This window comes from Somniosus microcephalus, chromosome 3 (assembly GCF_052327205.1).
Source record: "Somniosus microcephalus isolate GS21.2 chromosome 3, FLI_Smic_1.0, whole genome shotgun sequence".
In the NCBI taxonomy this organism is placed as follows: Eukaryota; Metazoa; Chordata; class Chondrichthyes; order Squaliformes; family Somniosidae; genus Somniosus; species Somniosus microcephalus.
In genome coordinates, this window is record NC_140989.1 from 313,815,221 (window position 1) to 313,833,743 (window position 18,523).

At 42.2% G+C, this 18,523-nt stretch overlaps 1 protein-coding gene across 4 annotated transcripts in view; it reads left to right on the forward strand.

Moving 5' to 3' along the window:
• Window positions 1-18,523, forward strand: part of ipo13b (importin 13b) — a 220,332-nt gene that overhangs the window by 134,334 nt on the left and 67,475 nt on the right. For all 4 annotated transcript variants that reach the window (XM_085982981.1, XM_085982980.1, XM_085982978.1 and 1 more), the window contains 2 exons: window positions 1,669-1,695; window positions 2,833-2,967. In XM_085982981.1, coding sequence (XP_085839107.1) covers window positions 1,669-1,695; window positions 2,833-2,967 — 162 coding nt within the window. The remainder of the gene's footprint in view (window positions 1-1,668; window positions 1,696-2,832; window positions 2,968-18,523) is intronic.

The following is an 18,523-nucleotide window of genomic DNA, read 5'->3' on the forward strand; positions in this document are numbered from 1 at the left end:
ACTTTAAAATTAGAGACCATGGGACTTTGTGCTAGCCAACTGTGGGATTGAGTTGCACTAGAAAATTGTATTTACCTTCTCAGCATGGTGACTTGTGTGGTCCATGCCATTGATTTGGAAAAAAGGTGACATTTTGTTTGAGCCTGTCTGCTGACAAAATGGTTGGAGATATTTGCTTCAAGGTGATCACCCATTTCCTGATGGGGAAAGAAAAAAAAAGGGAAGGGCAGTGATTGGAGAGAAGACAAAATGTTTTTTTCCTCCAGTCCTATGCCTGTAGCTTTGTTTATTGGGACATCAGCCAATGATGTCAATCCATCAATTGGTTGGGAACTCTGTCTTTTCCTGTCTTATTGGTTGCTTCTAACGATGTAATGGATAATAACATATGGCCAGCACAAATCAATCAGGAACAAAAGACAGACTGGATAATGTTCACGTATACGGACATAAAATTTACAGCATAAAGATGTTGAATCCATGGCTTTTTTTAAAAATATGTATTACTGGGTGACTCCCTTTTTCAGAAGAAATGAAAAAAACACAAACTGCTATATCCTAACTTGTTATAAAGCTAGATAATTTGTATTCCAAATAGAATGTAGGTGTTTTTCCCTTTTAGTTTGCGATCACCCTTTTATAAGACAGAAATGGCATGAAGCCTTGGAGAAATTCAGAATATTGATGTTTTTACATTATAATAAATTCCGCAGGTGTAATTCTTTATATTGTGTTCAGTTTGCATCCATTTTCCACATAATAATGTGATATATTAATTCAGCCATTTACTGTATATATTTATATTTTACGTTGCATTTAACTTTCACGTCCTTCAATACTTCAGTATATTGTTAGTGATAAGATTTGTTTGTGAAAGTCCAGTAATTTAATACTGCTGAGAACAACTGAAAATACAAGAAGCTGTCGATTTGTGTGTAGGCCAAATGCCCAGTGGTGGTACTTAATTTATAATTCACCTTTCTCTTCAGGTCTACATACACATTGCTCAACTTAAAAGAATGAGCAGTGTCCAGCTCACTGCCAGAGCTGGGTAGGGTACTGGGTAGGGTACCTAATGTTTCATGTGTGTTTGCAGGCAGACACAGGGGAGATAACACCTCCCCCCTCTCTGTTTTGGTGTTGTATGTGTGTTTTTGAAGTAACAGAATATGCTGGGAATACACAGTCAACCCATCAACATCTAAAAGTACCCAAAGCTTTTAACCTGTCTTTCTTCTTTTCAGATGTTGATGGCCCTGGTGTATTTCCAGTATTTGTATTACTGTTATTCCTTATTTTTGATTTTATCGAATGCAAAATCAAAAACAAGTAAATTCGGCTTTGAAGAGCTGTTAATCGCCTTGTGCTTATCAGAAGTGGTATTTGAGAACCACCGCTGTGAAAGAGGTTACAGTTCTATTGAGACAGATTGTTAAGCAGGTGCAATTCTTAATTTTGTGTTCAGTTTGTATCCATTTTCCACATTCATGTATATTAATGTGATAAATTAATTCAGCTTTTTAATGCGTGTTTTTTTAATTATTCGAAGGGTTGAAATTTGTCAGAGTGAGATTTGTCAAACCTGAGGTTAAGTGATAGGTCAGCTAACATGAAACATGTAAAAGAATGATAACCTGGAGTTTTCTTTTTTGCTATTGTCTTCCACAGGAAGTTTTAATGAAACAAATTCATAAGGTCAGTTGACAAAATTTACCGATAGCCATTAAAGCTCTTGACATTAAAAAAAAATATATTAATTGATAAATGTGGAATAATTGCATTTACTTTTCTGCCTTTTCTATGTTTATAATTACAGCAAGGCCTGTTCCATGACAATTGTGCTAAGTCCGCTCACTAAAATAAGAATGTAGATGTAACTAAACACTTGTTGCACAATTAATATTGAGCTGCCTCAAATTTTACCTTTAGAAAATAGTTTTAATTGCCCTAAATTTCTGGACTAGAAATATGGATTCTAGCATTTATATAAAATTAATTTTAATGCAGCAAAGTTTAAACTTAATACAACAAAAACAGGACCATACCATCAGATACTGAATGAGCTGTTGGAATTTTTACTAAGTTTATTTTTTAATTTTTTAATTTTTTTTATGGGATGTGGGCGTCGCTGGCAAGGCCAGCATTTATTGCCCATCCCTAATTGCCCGTGAAAAGGTGGTGGTAAGCCGCCTTCTTGAACCGCTGCAGTCCATGTAGTGAAGGTACTCCCACAGTGCTGTTAGGTCAGGAGTTCCAGGATTATTGGATATTAATCTGATTATATGTATAAGTCTTACTGCATTCTTTTTTCTACAGTTTCCATCTGCAAATATATTTTCGATCACTTTATACATGAATATTGCTGGTGAATGAACAATTAATGACAACATATAATTTTAGTAGGGCTCAAAATTAAGTTCACTGGACCACTAGACAGCAAGACCAGCAGTTGAAAAAATTATTAACCTGACAGAAACATTTTTTAAAAAGCTGCTTGAAGTAACATTTACTTACATATGTCTGCTGAGGGTGGGTTGTCAAAAGCTCCTGCAGAAAGCTTCTGGAATGTGAACATTTATTAGCTTTCAAGTGTATTCCAAAACCCAGTGGGCAGCCAAGTTTCCACTGTTGTTTGATTTTACTGGTCTTGTCCTGGTGCTTGTTTTGAGCCCTGTTTTGGTAAATGTTGACTTTTGCTAAACACCTACTAATTTCACTTGTTTTTGCTTTTATTTGGTACTGCAAAAATGCTACCATTGATTTTTTTTTTATTTTCAAGTTTTAAAATCTTTTTTCCTTCACTGAGCTCTCTTTATTTTCCCCCCCTCTCAGACAAGTCAGTGTATGTGGCTGATGCAGGCACTGGGATTCCTGCTCTCTGCTCTCCAGGTGGAGGAAATCCTTCGGAACCTGCACTCCCTCATCAGCCCCTACATCCAGCAGCTGGAGAAACTTGCTGATGAGCCGGTATGTACGATGCAAAGCCAGCAGCTGCACAACATTCGCCCTGAAACCAAGACTTCAGGATTGCATGAAACGGTTTTCTGTGTGTCCCTTGCTTCTGTCTCACTTCAGTTCTTTATTTTCATCCTTAATTTTCTTAAATTTTCCTCCTTTATTTACTTTATATAGTGGGTGTTTTTTTATGTTTTTCTTGTATCCTTGGCCTTAAAACATATTGTTAATCTGTGTCAGTTTGTTAAATTCCAAGAAGTGAATTAATGCCACATAAGTACAAAGGCAGGGCTAAGCAAACTATCGTACAGCATTCATTTTGCATCCATCAATTTATAATTAAATGTAAGCAATTCTGATTTCTAATGTGTGCAGTTGAATTCGGCTCTAGTTTTACATTAAGAATACATCTACATTGTGCATTACTAGCAATGTGATTAAAATACTATAAACCTCCATTTCCCTACACCAATATGTTTTGCAAAGAATGATATTTCCTGAAATGGCAACATTTCCAATCCTCAGAGCAAGCTTGTTTTAAAAACCCAATTGGTTAATATGTTTCCTGTTACAGAAATGAGAAAAATCAAAGACAAGGAAAGGAGATGCAACCTTTTGAAACTCGTGCCTCGAGTACTCTAGATCATCCATTTTAGCAACCAACTGAATTTTGGTTTTCTCTGCTACACTGTGTATGGCAGATTATTCTAAACATTTATCACGAGTAAAAAAACTTTTCATAATATCATATTTTAAAGTTACTTTCCACAAATTCTAATGTAATGTCTTCTGATCCTTCTCTTCTGGCTTATTTTGAATATCATTTTACCTATACCATTTAATCCTCTAATATACATCAAATGTGTTCCCTCCCTCCTCCCGTTTAGCTGGAATATTTCTCGACTGGAGCATGAGCTCTTTTTTTCTCATAGTTCATCCCCTTTCCATTTGGGAATAAGCTTAAATGATTATCTCTGCACCCTAACCAATGTCTACATATTTTTGTGGCATGATGATCAGAACTGAGAACTACTCTCGAGTGCCTTTTAAAACCTTAGCATAACATCTCGAGGCTTGTATTTCACCACTGTAATTAAATTTCCCAGCGTTGTGTTGGTCTAGACCTTGAAAGTTACAAGTTTTGCTACTGTTCTCCGATCCTGTTCCAAGTCTCTCAATACTAATTCAATTCCATTCGTAGGATCATAGAATTTTACCCCACAGAAGGAAGCCACTTGGCTAATGGTGCCTTGTGCTTTTCCTGTAACCTTTTAATTTTTTCTTTTAAATAGTTATCCATGTCCCTTTTTAAAGCTGGTAACGAATTCTGCTTCTACCACTGTTTCCAGTGACCTAACAATCCTCTGCATAAAAAAAACTCCTAACTCTGCCTTCATATTTTTTGATGATGATCTTAAAATCATATAATGATGCAGATTTTTGACATGTGTAATACTTTATATTTATCAGTGTTAAATTTATGTTGCTATGTTTGCCCAGTGGCATAACCAATCTAAATCCTTCTGCAAGTCATTTTTGCATCTTCTGCCTCTATTTTTCTCCCTATTGTAGTTTCATCATTAAATTTGACAATCTTGCTTGGTTTCTAGGTTATTGAGTAGATTAGATTAGAAACATCCAAACAATGACTCAATACCTCTTTTCCCCCTTTCCCATCTGACATTGCATCTCGAGTATTCTTTGTTTCATGTTTTACCTTGATTTCTGTGGCTTATAGCTTAAAAAGAAATCTTCCATGTAGAACTTTATCAAAAGACTTCTGAAAGTTCTTATAATCAGTATCATAGGGAGTTCTGCAATCTACTTTATCTATCTTTAATGCCCTCAAAGAAGTTAGAGGTTTGTCACACAGAATCTTTCCCTTCTGCATACATGCTGCCTAATTTTTATTAACGGCATTGCTATATAGCTGCTACTTAAGCCTATTCTTTAGTTGATCAATAATGGAGACTACTCTAATGAAACTGTAGTTTGCTGGATAATGTGTTTCCCCTTTTTAAATATAGATTCTATATTTGCTCACTTCCAATCCTGTGGCACCTTTCTAGCACCCAATGATTAATTCATAAAAATATCTAGTACCATGTCGATTTCCACCCCAATTATCTTCAGTATCCTCGGATATCTATCATCAGGTTTTAATGATTTGTTAATCTTAAGTATCTTTAGCTACTTGAACACTTAACCTACTGACTTTGAAATCTTCTAAGATATTGGGTGTATTTGAAAAAAAGTGGATAGCAAGTAAGCGTTATCCTCTTTAGTGAATACTGCTAGGAAATATTCATTTAATATTTTATCTTTTTTACCACCACTTTTACCTTTAGAATTCTAATTTCCTCTCTCATTACGATTCACATTACTGGAAGAATATTAGTATTGTGATTAGCAGGTTTTTCTATACTCAGTCCTTAGATCCATTTTGGCATTTTTAATATCCTAAACTGTTGTATTTGATTCCAGTGTTCCCCTTCCTTTTCCCTTTGCCTTATTCACATTTTAATTGTCCTATATATCCATTTTGGGTATTGCTTGTTTAGATTGCACATCTTTTTTACATCCTCACTTTATCTTACATACTTTAGAAGTCTTGCAAGCTAGGATTGTACTCTTCAGCGCAGAGAAGAGATTTGATAGAGGTGCTCAAAATTATATGGGGTGTTGATATAGTAAAAAGGAGAAACTGTTTCTACTGGCGGGTGGGTCAGTAACCAGAGGACACAGATTTAAGATAATTGGCAAAAGAACCAGAGTGGAGGTTAAGAGAATTTTTTTTTAACCCAATAAATTTTTATGATCTGTAATGCACTGCCTGAAAGGGTGGTGGAAGCAGATTCAATAGTAACTTTCCAAAGGGAATTGGATATATATTTGAAAAGGAAAATATTGCAGGGCTATGGGAAAAGAGCATGGAGAGTGGGACTATTGGATAGCTCTATCAAAGAGCCAGCACAGGCACAGTGTGCCGAATGGCGGCCTGTGCTGTAAAACTCTGATTCTATGACTGTAACCGCCTTGTGCACTTCCTTCTCCCTTTACATCACAATTGGCACTGTACCTACAGCCACCTAACCCTGTGCACTGGGAATTCCTATGCTATTAATTCCCAACAACAATTTGGTTTCTGTCCTACTTGTTGCACTGGCCCATCTACCTTCTCAGTATTCATAACTTGAGCCTCTGGTGGACAACTCGCCACCCTATATAATAAGGGTGTCTGCAAATGAATTGGAGCATTGAATATACTGTAACTTCACTTTTCCTTCACCACAGCATTTTTCTTAGTTCCTCTAAGCTGCTTTCACTTTTTCTCAATATCCACTCTGTCCAATACCCAAAACGTATTTAACACTTTGATTTTGAGTGTTACTCCACTATTGCCTTCTTCCCACCTCTCCTCACCATCTTGCATACTTTGCCTCATCTGTCTGTGTCTTTTCCAATATTGCTTTCCAAACATATTCTTTATGCTCCTCCTCCAGCTGGTCCTCTACTCCATTGTCTCTCTTAAAGACTCCATTCCAGACATGTATCATCCATGAGTTTTTAACATTCAAGCCCTATGAACACATGAACTCCTTTCTCCAATTCATGATCCTTGCCTTCAGGTCCTTGATTAGCGAGCAATGTTCATAATAGCCTGGTCTGAACGCCTCAGTTTTGCCCACTAGAATTGTATCAGAGCTGCAGAAGAAAATGGGAGGTAAAATGAGAGCAGTCAATTGTGCGCATTGAGACACTGATCTAGATGTATTTATAAACTTTACAACCTCAAAGTATCTGTTGAAGATCGTAAAAATATTTTCTGCTTAACTTAAAATTGTTTGCTGCCACTCCAACCTAAAACTGCTGTTTAATTAAGTTTAAATTAAAAAAATATACATAGCTAAAATAGATGCATTTATATAACACCTTGAGACTCTCAAACATTTCACATTTTATATGTAATTAATTAATTAATTTAAACTGCGGTGACTGTTACGTAGACAAATGCTGCTGCCATTTTGCAGCCAACGAATCTCACAAATAGCAAGTGAGGTTAATGACCAGTTAACCTATTTTATGGTTGTATTGGTTGAGCAAGGCATTTTGATCAGGATATTGGGAAAACTTTCTGTTTTTCTTCAAAAGTGCCATGTAATCTTTAACATCCACTGGACCAGGCAGATGGGAACTCGGTTTAACATCTCATTCAAATAATGACAATGCAGCACTCCTTCAATACTGGATTGAAGCGTCAGCCTAGATTATCCGCTCAAGTCTAGGAGTGAGACTGAAAGCTACAACCTCTGATTCAACAGAAAATGCTGCAGATACTTGGCAGACCCTGCAGCATCTGTGGAGGAACAGACTAGTTAATGTCAGCTACTGCCTGATTGCTGAGCGTCTCCAGCATTTTCTGGGGCCTTTTTGCATCGGATTTCCAGCATCTGCAATTTTTTTGCTAGTAGTACACACTGGATTTGGATTCTATACAGAGCAGAATCCTTCCCACCATGCACCACTTCACAGCTGATGCTCGTGTTCTATATTAGGGAATCTCCATTTTGTATGTTGTTACTGATGTCTTAACTTGACATATGCATGAAGCTTGATAGAAAAATTACTTGCATTTTACTTGCATCAGTCAGCTTGATGTATTTCTTGCATCAATATATCGTAACTGCATTGAATAGTCGATGTTAATTTATTCCAGTAAAGCCTTGTTATATCTGACCCGTTTTGTGCTGGGGGCTTTGCTGTGCTGTCAGTATTGCACGTGAATACATCACTGTGTTGCAGTATCTTGTCATATACATGGGTACTTTCAGCATTCCAGAGGGTGCTTCTGTCCGCCTGCTTCATGCTTAGTGGGCTCCTTTTTATATAAAAAAAAATAAAAATAAATAATTGCACGTTTAACTTGTGTTGGCTTGACTAAAATAGAATTAATTTGCATATGTGAACTTTTAAATTCTCATGTTTTAAGTTTTATTGCAGCCTTCCTGTAACTGCTGTAGGTGAAATTCAGGTTTCTTTTTGGTATGCTGGCACATGAAAAATAAAACCTTAATGGTAGAATGAAAGCAGCACAAGATTAGTAGCTTTCTTTAGGGTGCAATTACACTATGGTCGTAGCATCCGTGCAAAGCAGTTTCACATAGCACCGATGCTAAAGCTATAGTGTCAATCCTGGAGTTAGGAGGCTTGCTCTGCTTTGCTCTGCCATCAGGTTGAGTTCTAGCTCTGAATCAATACTATAAAATCACTTTGCACCAATGCTACAATTGTAGAGTAAATTTACCCTTAGAATGGCAATCACTACTTTTTGTTCTAATTTTTTTGGAGTTCCTGTTCAGCTGGCAAGGGTTAAACTTGTGAATTCAGAATTCAAGTTTTTTTTTAAAACTCATTACCTTGCATTGTTTCCAAGACACTTTCATTAAATAAAGGCAAAAGCCTGAATGTATCTTTAATTTTAAGTATGTTCAAATTAATTTGTAAGCAGTAACTAGGGCCACTGTTTTACGGCGTCTGAATACATTTAACTCAGTTTCTTTTTGATTTTTTTTTTTTTTACTGAGATCGTGAGCATCATCATGTTCCACAATTCTGTCCATTTACAATTAGCTGCAGTAATTTATGGCGACTGAGTAAGTTGAATTCTGTTTTTATTGCATGTTTTGGAAATCATTCCACAATTCTACTTTTTTTCCATTAAAACTGCAAATCGGAGGCCTTGATCATAACCTTCTTAGAACCTGTCATTGCTGTATAATCTCATCAATTTCAGAAGTGGGTTTGGTCTGATGCAGTCCTGCTAGTTATCACCTGTTGTCTCTGATACAATAACAGGCTACAAAAGTGGAAAGGTAAGGACAGTAAATGCCTCTTCCGAGTGTCTTTTAAAGATGTTCAAAAAGTGTTTTATTCTTAAATGCTCATTTGGAAAGTTATTTTTATTCACTGCAAAATGAAATATAATCTGTTTTATTAGATCAATCCTACCTATGACCAGAGTACTTAAACTGTAACATTCAATTTAATTAACCGTTTTCTGTTGCATACTTGCAACAGGGATATCTTTTTTTGTAATGTGAAACAACTTGTGTTTGGCAGTTTTGCCTCTCATTACACCAAAGTGGGTGATTTAAAGTGGAAAAGTGTATGCTTGTGATATAAAGCAACTTCTATTGCTGAGTTTGATCTTATTAGTGATTGATGATAATGAATTAGTGAAACCTTTTAGCATTGAGGGATGATATTGGCCAGAATTACCTCTTCCATCTAACACTCTAGCACCTGAGGGAATGTTAGACAGGTTATCCAGCGCAATCTATATATTAATCAAATTGTGAAATCTTGTGGAAGAAAGTAAGTTCTGCACCAGAGATTAACAACAACTTGCTGCTCTCTGTATAGCAGCTTTAATATAGAAAAGATACCAAGGTGTTTCACAGAGGGGGGGAGAGGAAAACTGGATAACAAAACTGGACCTGAGCCATTGTCGGAGAGTTGGGAAAGGTGACTGGAAGTTTGATTGAAAAGATGAATTTTGAAAAAGTTTTTCACTTTAAGGAGGAAATTTGAGAGAGTTGAACTGAGGTGGCTAAAAGTGTGAAGAGAGGGTGATCAAACGGCTTGAGTTGGAGGATTGAAAGACGTAGGAGGGAAAATAAAGCTAGAGGAGATTAGAGATAGGGTGGGAGACAAGGCCATGGAGGGATTTGAAGATAAGGATTTTAGGTTCACTGCATTGGGATAAGGGGAGTCAACGCAGCTCAGTGAGAACATTGGGAAAAATTCAGTCTAGAGGTTACAAATGTGTGGATAAGGGTTGTAGGTGTGAGGTAGGGTTGGTGATGTTTGATGAGGTAGAAGCAAGCAGGTTTGGTGATTAATAGGACGTAGAGTTTGAAACTCAGCTCTGGGTCAAAGTGGTTGGCAAGGTTTTGTATGTTGCTTTTCATTCTGAGTAAGTGGACGGGAGGGGAGGGAGCAGGCGGGCAAGAGGCGACCTCTGGTGAGAGCTGACAATGTTAATCCAGTCTACCCAGTGTTCAGTTGGAGGAAATTTTGGCTCATCCATGAATTCATGTCATAAGGCAGTCTGAGAGAACACTGATGTTCCTGGGATTGAGGGAACTGGTGAAGAAGTAGATGTTGATATTATGTTCTCTGTGACCAACTTTTCTCTGGGCTACAGGGTTCCTTTGTACTATGATTATTAGGAGATAGTTAACACCCAAGTACGTTTTACAAATTTTTTATACTGCCTAAAATCTTCATTTTCTGACACTGCCCCTTTGCAGTAGGAATTTTTGTGCCAGTCAAGAGCGAATGATTTTAATGGGTCTGTTCAATGCAGCATTAGTGAAACAGTCGCCTTTACTGTTTACCATTGGTGCTGTTCGGGGGTCTGACTTTGTTCTCGGGTGGTTTTTGGGTAGGTAAATTAGTTTGAGTCTGTGAAAGTAAAATCTGTAGGATGTAGGCTGTGCTATGGGCCCCTGTGTGGGATATTATGCCTCATCTAATCTAACTAACTGAAGACATTTTGTCTCCAAAGTCTAATACAAGTCTCCAGGAAAAAAAAACTTACACATTTCCAGTAAAACACAACTTCTACATTAACCCCTTACTTGTCTCGAGCACTCATACAATCATTTAAACACAGTATCATTCACATTACAGTTTCATCCGCATAACCATATATATTTTTAGGTACCCCTAATTTCTAACAAGAGAAGGGAGGGAAGTTTGAGATATAAATAAAACAAACAATAAAAAATGTTAGTGATCATCTCTAGAAGCTGCATCTGGGATCTAGCACTACCATTTGTAAAGCTATAAATCACATTATAGTATTTAACCAAGGCAAGTTACATTTATGCAAAAAAAATACTCCATAAACTTGCAGGAATTAGTTTGAAGTGAACTCTCTGAAGGTTAGTGTTTTTCAGATTGTTCCATTTAACCAAAGGCTGCAGTAGTGCCAGTCCCTAGAGTGTGGATCCTGGTTTCATTCTCCTTTTTTCCAATCACAGCCCATTGTTTTCCTCCTGACAAAGTAGTAATACCAGATTTATATTTTGCATTATCTATTGAGATAAGTTTTGTAAGCTAATTGTTTAGTTTTGCTGCAAATTATTTAACCCCATTACAGGTACATTTTGACATTGGGTCCACTTTATTGATTTGAAACCAAACAAATATTTTACTTTTGGTTTATTTTGCTGAGATGGGATTCAGACTAGCATACCACCATACAGCAAATCACTGTCACTACTATTCTTTTGGGGAAAGATGTAGGGTTCATTGTCTTTCCAGTAGGGAAGGAAAGTTTGAATAAACTTTGTTGGTTCAAGCTGCTTTTGTACACTTGCTGGCTGGCTCCAGAGTGCAATTGGCAGAGGTGTAGGAATTATGAGCATGCCCACACATTTTTTAAAATCGGTCAATCATCTCTTCCTCTCCATCCCTGGGGAAAAGAAAAAAAAATCCCTAAAGCTCATCCTTAATAACAAGATACAGTGATGCACATACAGACTGACGGGAGCAGTTTAGCAGTGATTGATAGTTTCACTGCTTTAATAAGAGAACACAGTCAGGTAGAGCAGCTTTCTGTTGATCAAGAAAGATTGAAGAAAGAAAGATTTCTATTTATGGAGAGCTTTATCATGTCTGAGATGCATCTCAAAGTATTTGACACCTTTGCATTTGAAGTTTAGTCACTGTTATGTCGGCAAACACAGCACGATAGCGCAAAAAGCAGTGACACAAATGTCTAGTTCATTTTCTTTTTGATGGTATTGGGTAAAGAAGGAATGCTGGCCAGGGCACCAGAAGAACTACCCAAGTCATCTGCTAAATATGCCATGGGATCTTTAACATCCTTCAACCTGTATCTGTGGCTCATGGTGCCATCTCTTTACTGGGGAGACCAGATGCAGATTAGGTGACTGCTTTGCCAAGTGTCTCTGTTCTGTCTTCCAAGTGCAAACAAACCTTGTGCTCTCTGTGGCTTGCCATTTGACTTCCCCATCCTGCTCCAACTCTGACCTCTCCATCTTTGGTCTTTTACACTGTTCCAATGAAGCTTCACGCAAGCTTGAGGAACTACGCCTTATCTTTCTGTTACGAGCTTTGCAACCCTTGGCTTTAAAATTGACTTTAATAACTTAGGACCTTAACTACACTTTGCCAGCTTATCCTGTTTTCATTTCAGACCTGCGTTACACCACACCTAGTCACACGTGTTCTCGGTGTCTCTTAAATGTTTTAAATTTCTTTTATTACGCAACTGCCTATCATTTGATATCACTTCAGCATTTAACCATCTCCTGTGTTCCTTTTAAGCACCTTGCAAGTCATTTTTGTAAAAGTTTTTATCCACCTCTCTTTGTTCTGTTCATTTTTAAACTTTCATCTTTATTTTTTTTGCTTGTTATAATGATGGATTACAATTGAAACATTAACACTTAAGTTCTGTTCTTCCAGATGTTGGTAAATGAGTGGTTCAAACCAAAGATTATGTTCCTTGCGTAGCATTCTACAAGGAGTCACTCAGTTGATTTATTACTACAGAATAAATTGCTTGTATTAATCATTTATTACATCTTCACTCTGTATTTCCTTCTGTTTACACCATTTTTAACCCCTCCCATCCCATAGTATCCAAGATCCCTAGTTTGTTCCTATGTTAATCTTGGGTGGGAAGATGGCTACAAATATTTCTCATTGATCTGAGGATAAAGTGTTCCTTGTGTTGGAAATGGCTGTAGTACGTTGTCTTGAGGCTGATTGTTGAGAGATCTAGCTGAGTGTTTGTTAAAAGTGGGGCATTTCTAGATAGCACAATCCACATTTGTCATTTTTCACGGCAATCATTTTGTTATGGGTGAGATATACTTGACCACTGAATTTAATATAAACAGTCATCTCCCAAGCATGTCTCATTGCTTATTATTGAATTAAACTAGAAAGAAAGAGAGAACTTGCATTTATATAGCGCCTTTCACAACCTCGGGACATCCCAAAGTGTTTTACTGCCAATGAAGTATTTTTTGACGTGTAGTTATTATTGTAATGTACGAAACACGGCAGCCAGATTGCACACAGCAAGGTCCCACAAACATCAAAGAAATAAATCACCAAATAATCTGTTTTAGGTGTTAGTTGGGGAAAAATGTAGGCTAGGACACCGGAGAACTCCTCTGCTCGTCTTGGAATAGTGCCGTGGGATCCTTTACGTCCACTTGAGAAGGCAGATGGTTTAATATCTCATCCGAAAGACGGCACCTCCAAGAGTGCAGCACTCCCTCAGTACTGCACTGATAGGCCAGCCTAGATTATATTGCTCAAGTCTCTGGGGTTCAACTTGAACCCACAACCTTTTGACACAGAAGTGAAAGTGCTACCACTGAGCCAAGGCTGACCCAAAACTGGACATAAAACCTGACCTACACCTTGCAACTGCACTACTTATTTAAAAAAAAAAATAAGATTTTTGAGCTAGCTGTGCCAATCCAGCCATTTTCTATCTGAATGGGATTGCAGATTTATGCTGAGTTACACAGAGTTTTGTGTGTGGACCTTCACTCCAGAAACTAGCTTGCAACTGTGTGGTACACCACTGTTTGTATTCCACTGTGTACATGCCTGGACATGCCTCGGCTGACTCCTCCCACAAGTCCTAGTATAAAGGTGACTGCTCCCCAGCCCCCTTTGTATTCTGGACCGGTCGACCACTCGAGGCAGACCTTCATTCTTTTGTTAATAAAAGCCTTTAGTTACTCTCTTAACTCTCAGTCTTTTATGAGTAATTGATAGCGCATCAATTTTATTAACAAATTTTTATAATGGAGAAGATCCTCACACCAGCATGCCTGGACTTAGATCATCGGGAGGCGGACTCATCCACCAAGTTTACTCACTGGCTTAAGTGTTTCGAAAAATTCCTGACCGCCTCCGCAGCAATCAAATCGGACGAGGACAAACTGGATGTCCTGACCTCCAAAGTGAACCACCGAGTGTACTCGGTCATCCAAGACGCGACCTCGTACGCGGACGCTATCAAGCTCCTCAAGGACCAGTACACGCGCCCAGTGAACGAAGTGTACGCCAGGCACCTTCTGGGGAGTCGTAAACAACAACCTGGGGAATCGACCGTGGAATACCTTCAGGCACCGTCTGTGCTTGGCTGGGCCTGTGGTTGTAAGGATGTAAAGGCCGCCGTGTACACAGAGGAACTTATCCGGGACGCTTTTGTAGCGGGCCACAGATCCAATTACACCCGACAGCGACTATTGGAGCAGAGTGACCTCGACCTCAACAAGGCCTCTGAACGCGCACTATCACTGGATGCAGCCTACCGGGGCACCTCTGCACCGTGGACGCCGCAGGGAATGACAGCCTGGGACACGGTAGGACCGCCTCATAGCGCCGTGCCACCCCAGCCACACCCCAGCAACGGCCCAACTACCGCAGCAGTGTCCCAAGGCCAGAGATGCTACTTCTGTGGCCAGGCAAAACACCCCAGAGCGTGCTGCCCGGCGAAAAACGCGATCTGCTCGGGCTGCGGGAAGAAGGGACACTACGATAACGTCTGCAGGGCCAAAGCCACCCCGAACCCCAGCAGCGCCGCGTGTGGGCCATGCGGGCCGCCATCTTGGGCCTCCCCGGCCATGTGCGAACCACCGGTACAGCAGCCATTTTGGACGCCTCCAGCCACATGGGGATCATGGACGCCGCCATCTTGGACGACAGCCGGAACGCAGCAGGCCCCCAACACCGCCTCATCTGATACCCGCAGCGACACACCGACCCCTACGCTGGCATCCGTTACACTGGACCAAGCGAGACCGCACCAGCTGGCCAGCTCCACAATGGACATTAAGGTAAATGGCCATGATACAATCTGCCTTTTTGACTCTGGGAGCACGGAGAGCTTCATCCACCCCGACACGGTGCGGCGTTGCTCTCTCCCAGTCCTGCCTGCGCACCAGCGGATTTCTATGGCCTCCGAGTCCCAGTCGGCGGACATCGGCGGCTACTGCGTAGTGACACTCGTAGTAGACGGGACCGTGTACGATCATTTTAAACTTCTGGTCCTGCCCGACCTCTGCGCTGCCGTCCTGCTGGGGTTAGATTTTCAGTGCCACCTTAAAAGTGTTACGATGGCGTACGGTGGACCCCTACCCCCACTCAGTCCGCAGCCAGCAGCTCCCAAATTGCCCGCCGCGCACCAGGTGCAACCCCTCCACACTCAGAGTCACCCCCCCCCCCCCCCCCCACTGTTTGCTAACCTCACCCCCGACTGTAAGCCCATCGCCACAAAGAGCAGGCGATACAGTGCCGGGGACAGGGTTTTCATTAAAACCGAAGTGGAGCGGCTCCTGAAGGAAGGGATTATTGAGGGCAGCACCAGCCCCTGGCGAGCCCAGGTTGTGGTCGTTAAGACCGGCAAGAAGCGGCGCCTGGTCATCGACTACAGCCAGACAATAAATCGCTACACCCTGCTGGACGCCTACCCACTCCCCCGCATAGCTGATATGGTCAACCTGATCGCGCAGTACCGCGTCTTCTCGACCATTGACCTGAAATCAGCGTACCACCAGCTCCCCATCCGCCCTGAGGACCGCCAGTATACTGCCTTTGAGGCAAACGGCCGCCTCTATCACTTCCTTGGGGTTCCCTTTGGCGTCACCAACGGGGTCTCCGTCTTCCAAAGGGAGATGGACCGGATGGTCGATCAAAATGCGTTGCAGGCCACTTTCCCATATCTGGACAATGTGACCATCTGCGGCCGTGACTTGCAGGACCATGACGCAAACCTCGAAAAATTCCTCCGCACCGCCCAACTCCTGAACCTGACATATAACAAGGAGAAGTGCATATTCCGCACAAACCGCCTCGCCATCCTTGGCTGTGTTGTGGAACACGGAGTCATCGGCCCCGACCCCGACCGGATGCGTCCCCTTATGGAACTCCCACTGCCTCAAGGCCCTGAAGCGGTGCCTAGGGTTTTTCTCCTATTATGCCCAGTGGGTCCCCTACTATGCGGACAAGGCCCATCCACTGATCAAGTCCACCTCTTTTCCCTTGACGGCAGAGGCCCGCTTAGCCTTCCACCGTATCAAGGAAGACATTGCCAAAGCCACCATGCACGCAGTGGACGAATCCATCCCCTTCCAGGTGGAAAGCGACGCGTCCGACTTTGCCCTGGCCGCTACCCTCAATCAGGCGGGGAGACCCGTGGCCGCCTTTTCACGAACCCTCCAAGGCCCGGAGACAAGACACTCCGCTGTTGAGAAGGAGGCCCAGGTGATTGTGGAGGCTGTGCGTCATTGGAGGCACTACCTGGCCGGAAAACGATTTACCCTGCTCACTGACCAACGTTCAGTTGCTTTCATGTTTAACAACAAGCAGAGGGGCAAAATCAAAAATGACAAGATCTTGAGGTGGAGAATCGAACTTTCCACCTACAATTACGAGATCTTGTACCAGCCCGGGAAGCTCAATGAACCCCCGGATGCGCTATCGCGTGGCACCTGTGCCAGCGCGCAGATCGATAGACTGCGGGCCCTCCACAATGACCTCTGCCACCCGGGGGTCACCAGGTTCTTCCACTTCATCAAGGCCCGCAACCTGCCTTACTCCATTGAGGAGGTCAGGACCATGACCAGGAACTGCCAAGTCTGCGCTGAGTGCAAACCGCACTTTTATAGACCAGACAGGCCCACCTGATAAAAGCCACTCGCCCCTTCGAGCGCCTGAGCGTTGATTTTAAAGGGCCTCTCCCCTCCTCCGACCGCAATGTGTACTTCCTCAATATTATTGATGAGTACTCCCGTTTCCCGTTCGCCATCCCCTGCCCGGACATGACCAGTGCCACGGTCATTAAATGTCTGAACGACCTCTTCACCCTGTTCGGTTTCCCCAGCTATATCCATAGCGACCGGGGCTCATCGTTTATGAGCGATGAACTCCGTCAGTACCTGCTAGCTAGGGGTATTGCCACAAGCAGGACCACCAGTTACAACCCCCGGGGGAACGGACAGGTGGAAAGAGAAAATGCGACAGTTTGGAAGGCCGCCCTGCGAGCCTTAAAGTCTAGGGGCCTTCCAACCTCTCGCTGGCAGGATGTGCTCCCCGATGCGCTCCACTCTATTCGGTCACTGCTCTGCACTGCCACTAACGCCACCCCTCATGAGAAAATGTTTGTCTTCCCAAGGAAGTCCACATCGGGGACATCGCTACCGCCATGGCTGACGTCCCCAGGACCGGTCCTACTGAGAAGGCACGTGAGGACCCATAAAACGGACCCCCTGGTCGAGAGGGTCGACCTCCTACACGCCAACCCCCAGTATGCTTACATTGCATACCCGGACGGGCGGGAGGACACAGTCTCCATAAGAGACCTTGCACCCTCGGGGGCCGCAGTAACCCACTACTCACTACCACCCCCCCACGATCCGATATCCAGCCCCAGCAGACGGCAGGCCTGGGCCCAGCGACCCGCTCGACACCTACGAGGACGACACGCCTGTGCCACAGCCTACGCGGGACTCGACGCCGGAAGCTCCACTACCCCTGCCGTCGCCACGCCGATCACAGCGGCAGACAAGACCTCCGGAGAGACTCCAATACACTAACTTTTAATACACTTACCCCGCCGGACTCAATTTTAAACAAGGGGTGAATGTGGTAAACCACTGTTTGTATTCCACTGTGTACATGCCTGGACATGCCTCGGCTGACTCCTCCCACAAGTCCTAGTATAAAGGTGACTGCTCCCCAGCCCCCTTTGTATTCTGGACCGGTCGACCACTCGAGGCAGACCTTCATTCTTTTGTTAATAAAAGCCTTTAGTTACTCTCTTAACTCTCAGTCTTTTATGAGTAATTGATAGCGCATCAAACTGTCCATACTGGACCCTTCTAACCAACAGTGAGGAGAAACATTCATCCCAGTTGGGTTGTGCTTGAATTTTTGATAAATGTACATGGGCTGGAATTTTCCGGGGCGGTAGCGGGCACAATCGATGGCAGGTCGGGTGGGAAAATTGTTATTTTTGACAGCGGGTCAGGAACTCGCTGTCATCTCACTCCCATGCGCCTTTCCCCCAGGCGCGCCTGTTATTGCAGAGCCAACCCAACCCAACCGGCAGCGGCGGGGGACCCAATTGAGATGATTATCAGGTGGTTTACAGGCACTTAAGAGCCTTTTTTCACTTACTTTTTAAATTTCCCTGCATGGCCACAGGATTCACGCAGCTCACGAACCACGTCTGTCAACCTGAGGCGGCGGGAGTTCCGTGGCCATTGCTCTAGTTGATTGACAGCATAAAATGTTCAGTGAAAGCTCCTTCCTGACAGATGATCACATTCCTCAGGTAGAAGCTGTTGCTAAGTCCATTTCCAGCACAGATTCTGCGGGCTGCAAGTGTTTACAGCAAAGTCTCCATCCAGTGTCACCTCATTGGAAGTACTCTCCCATTGGCAGAATGCTTCTGTCATCTGTACTTCACCTGCCATCTATTCCATCAACATGGGTGCCGTTTATA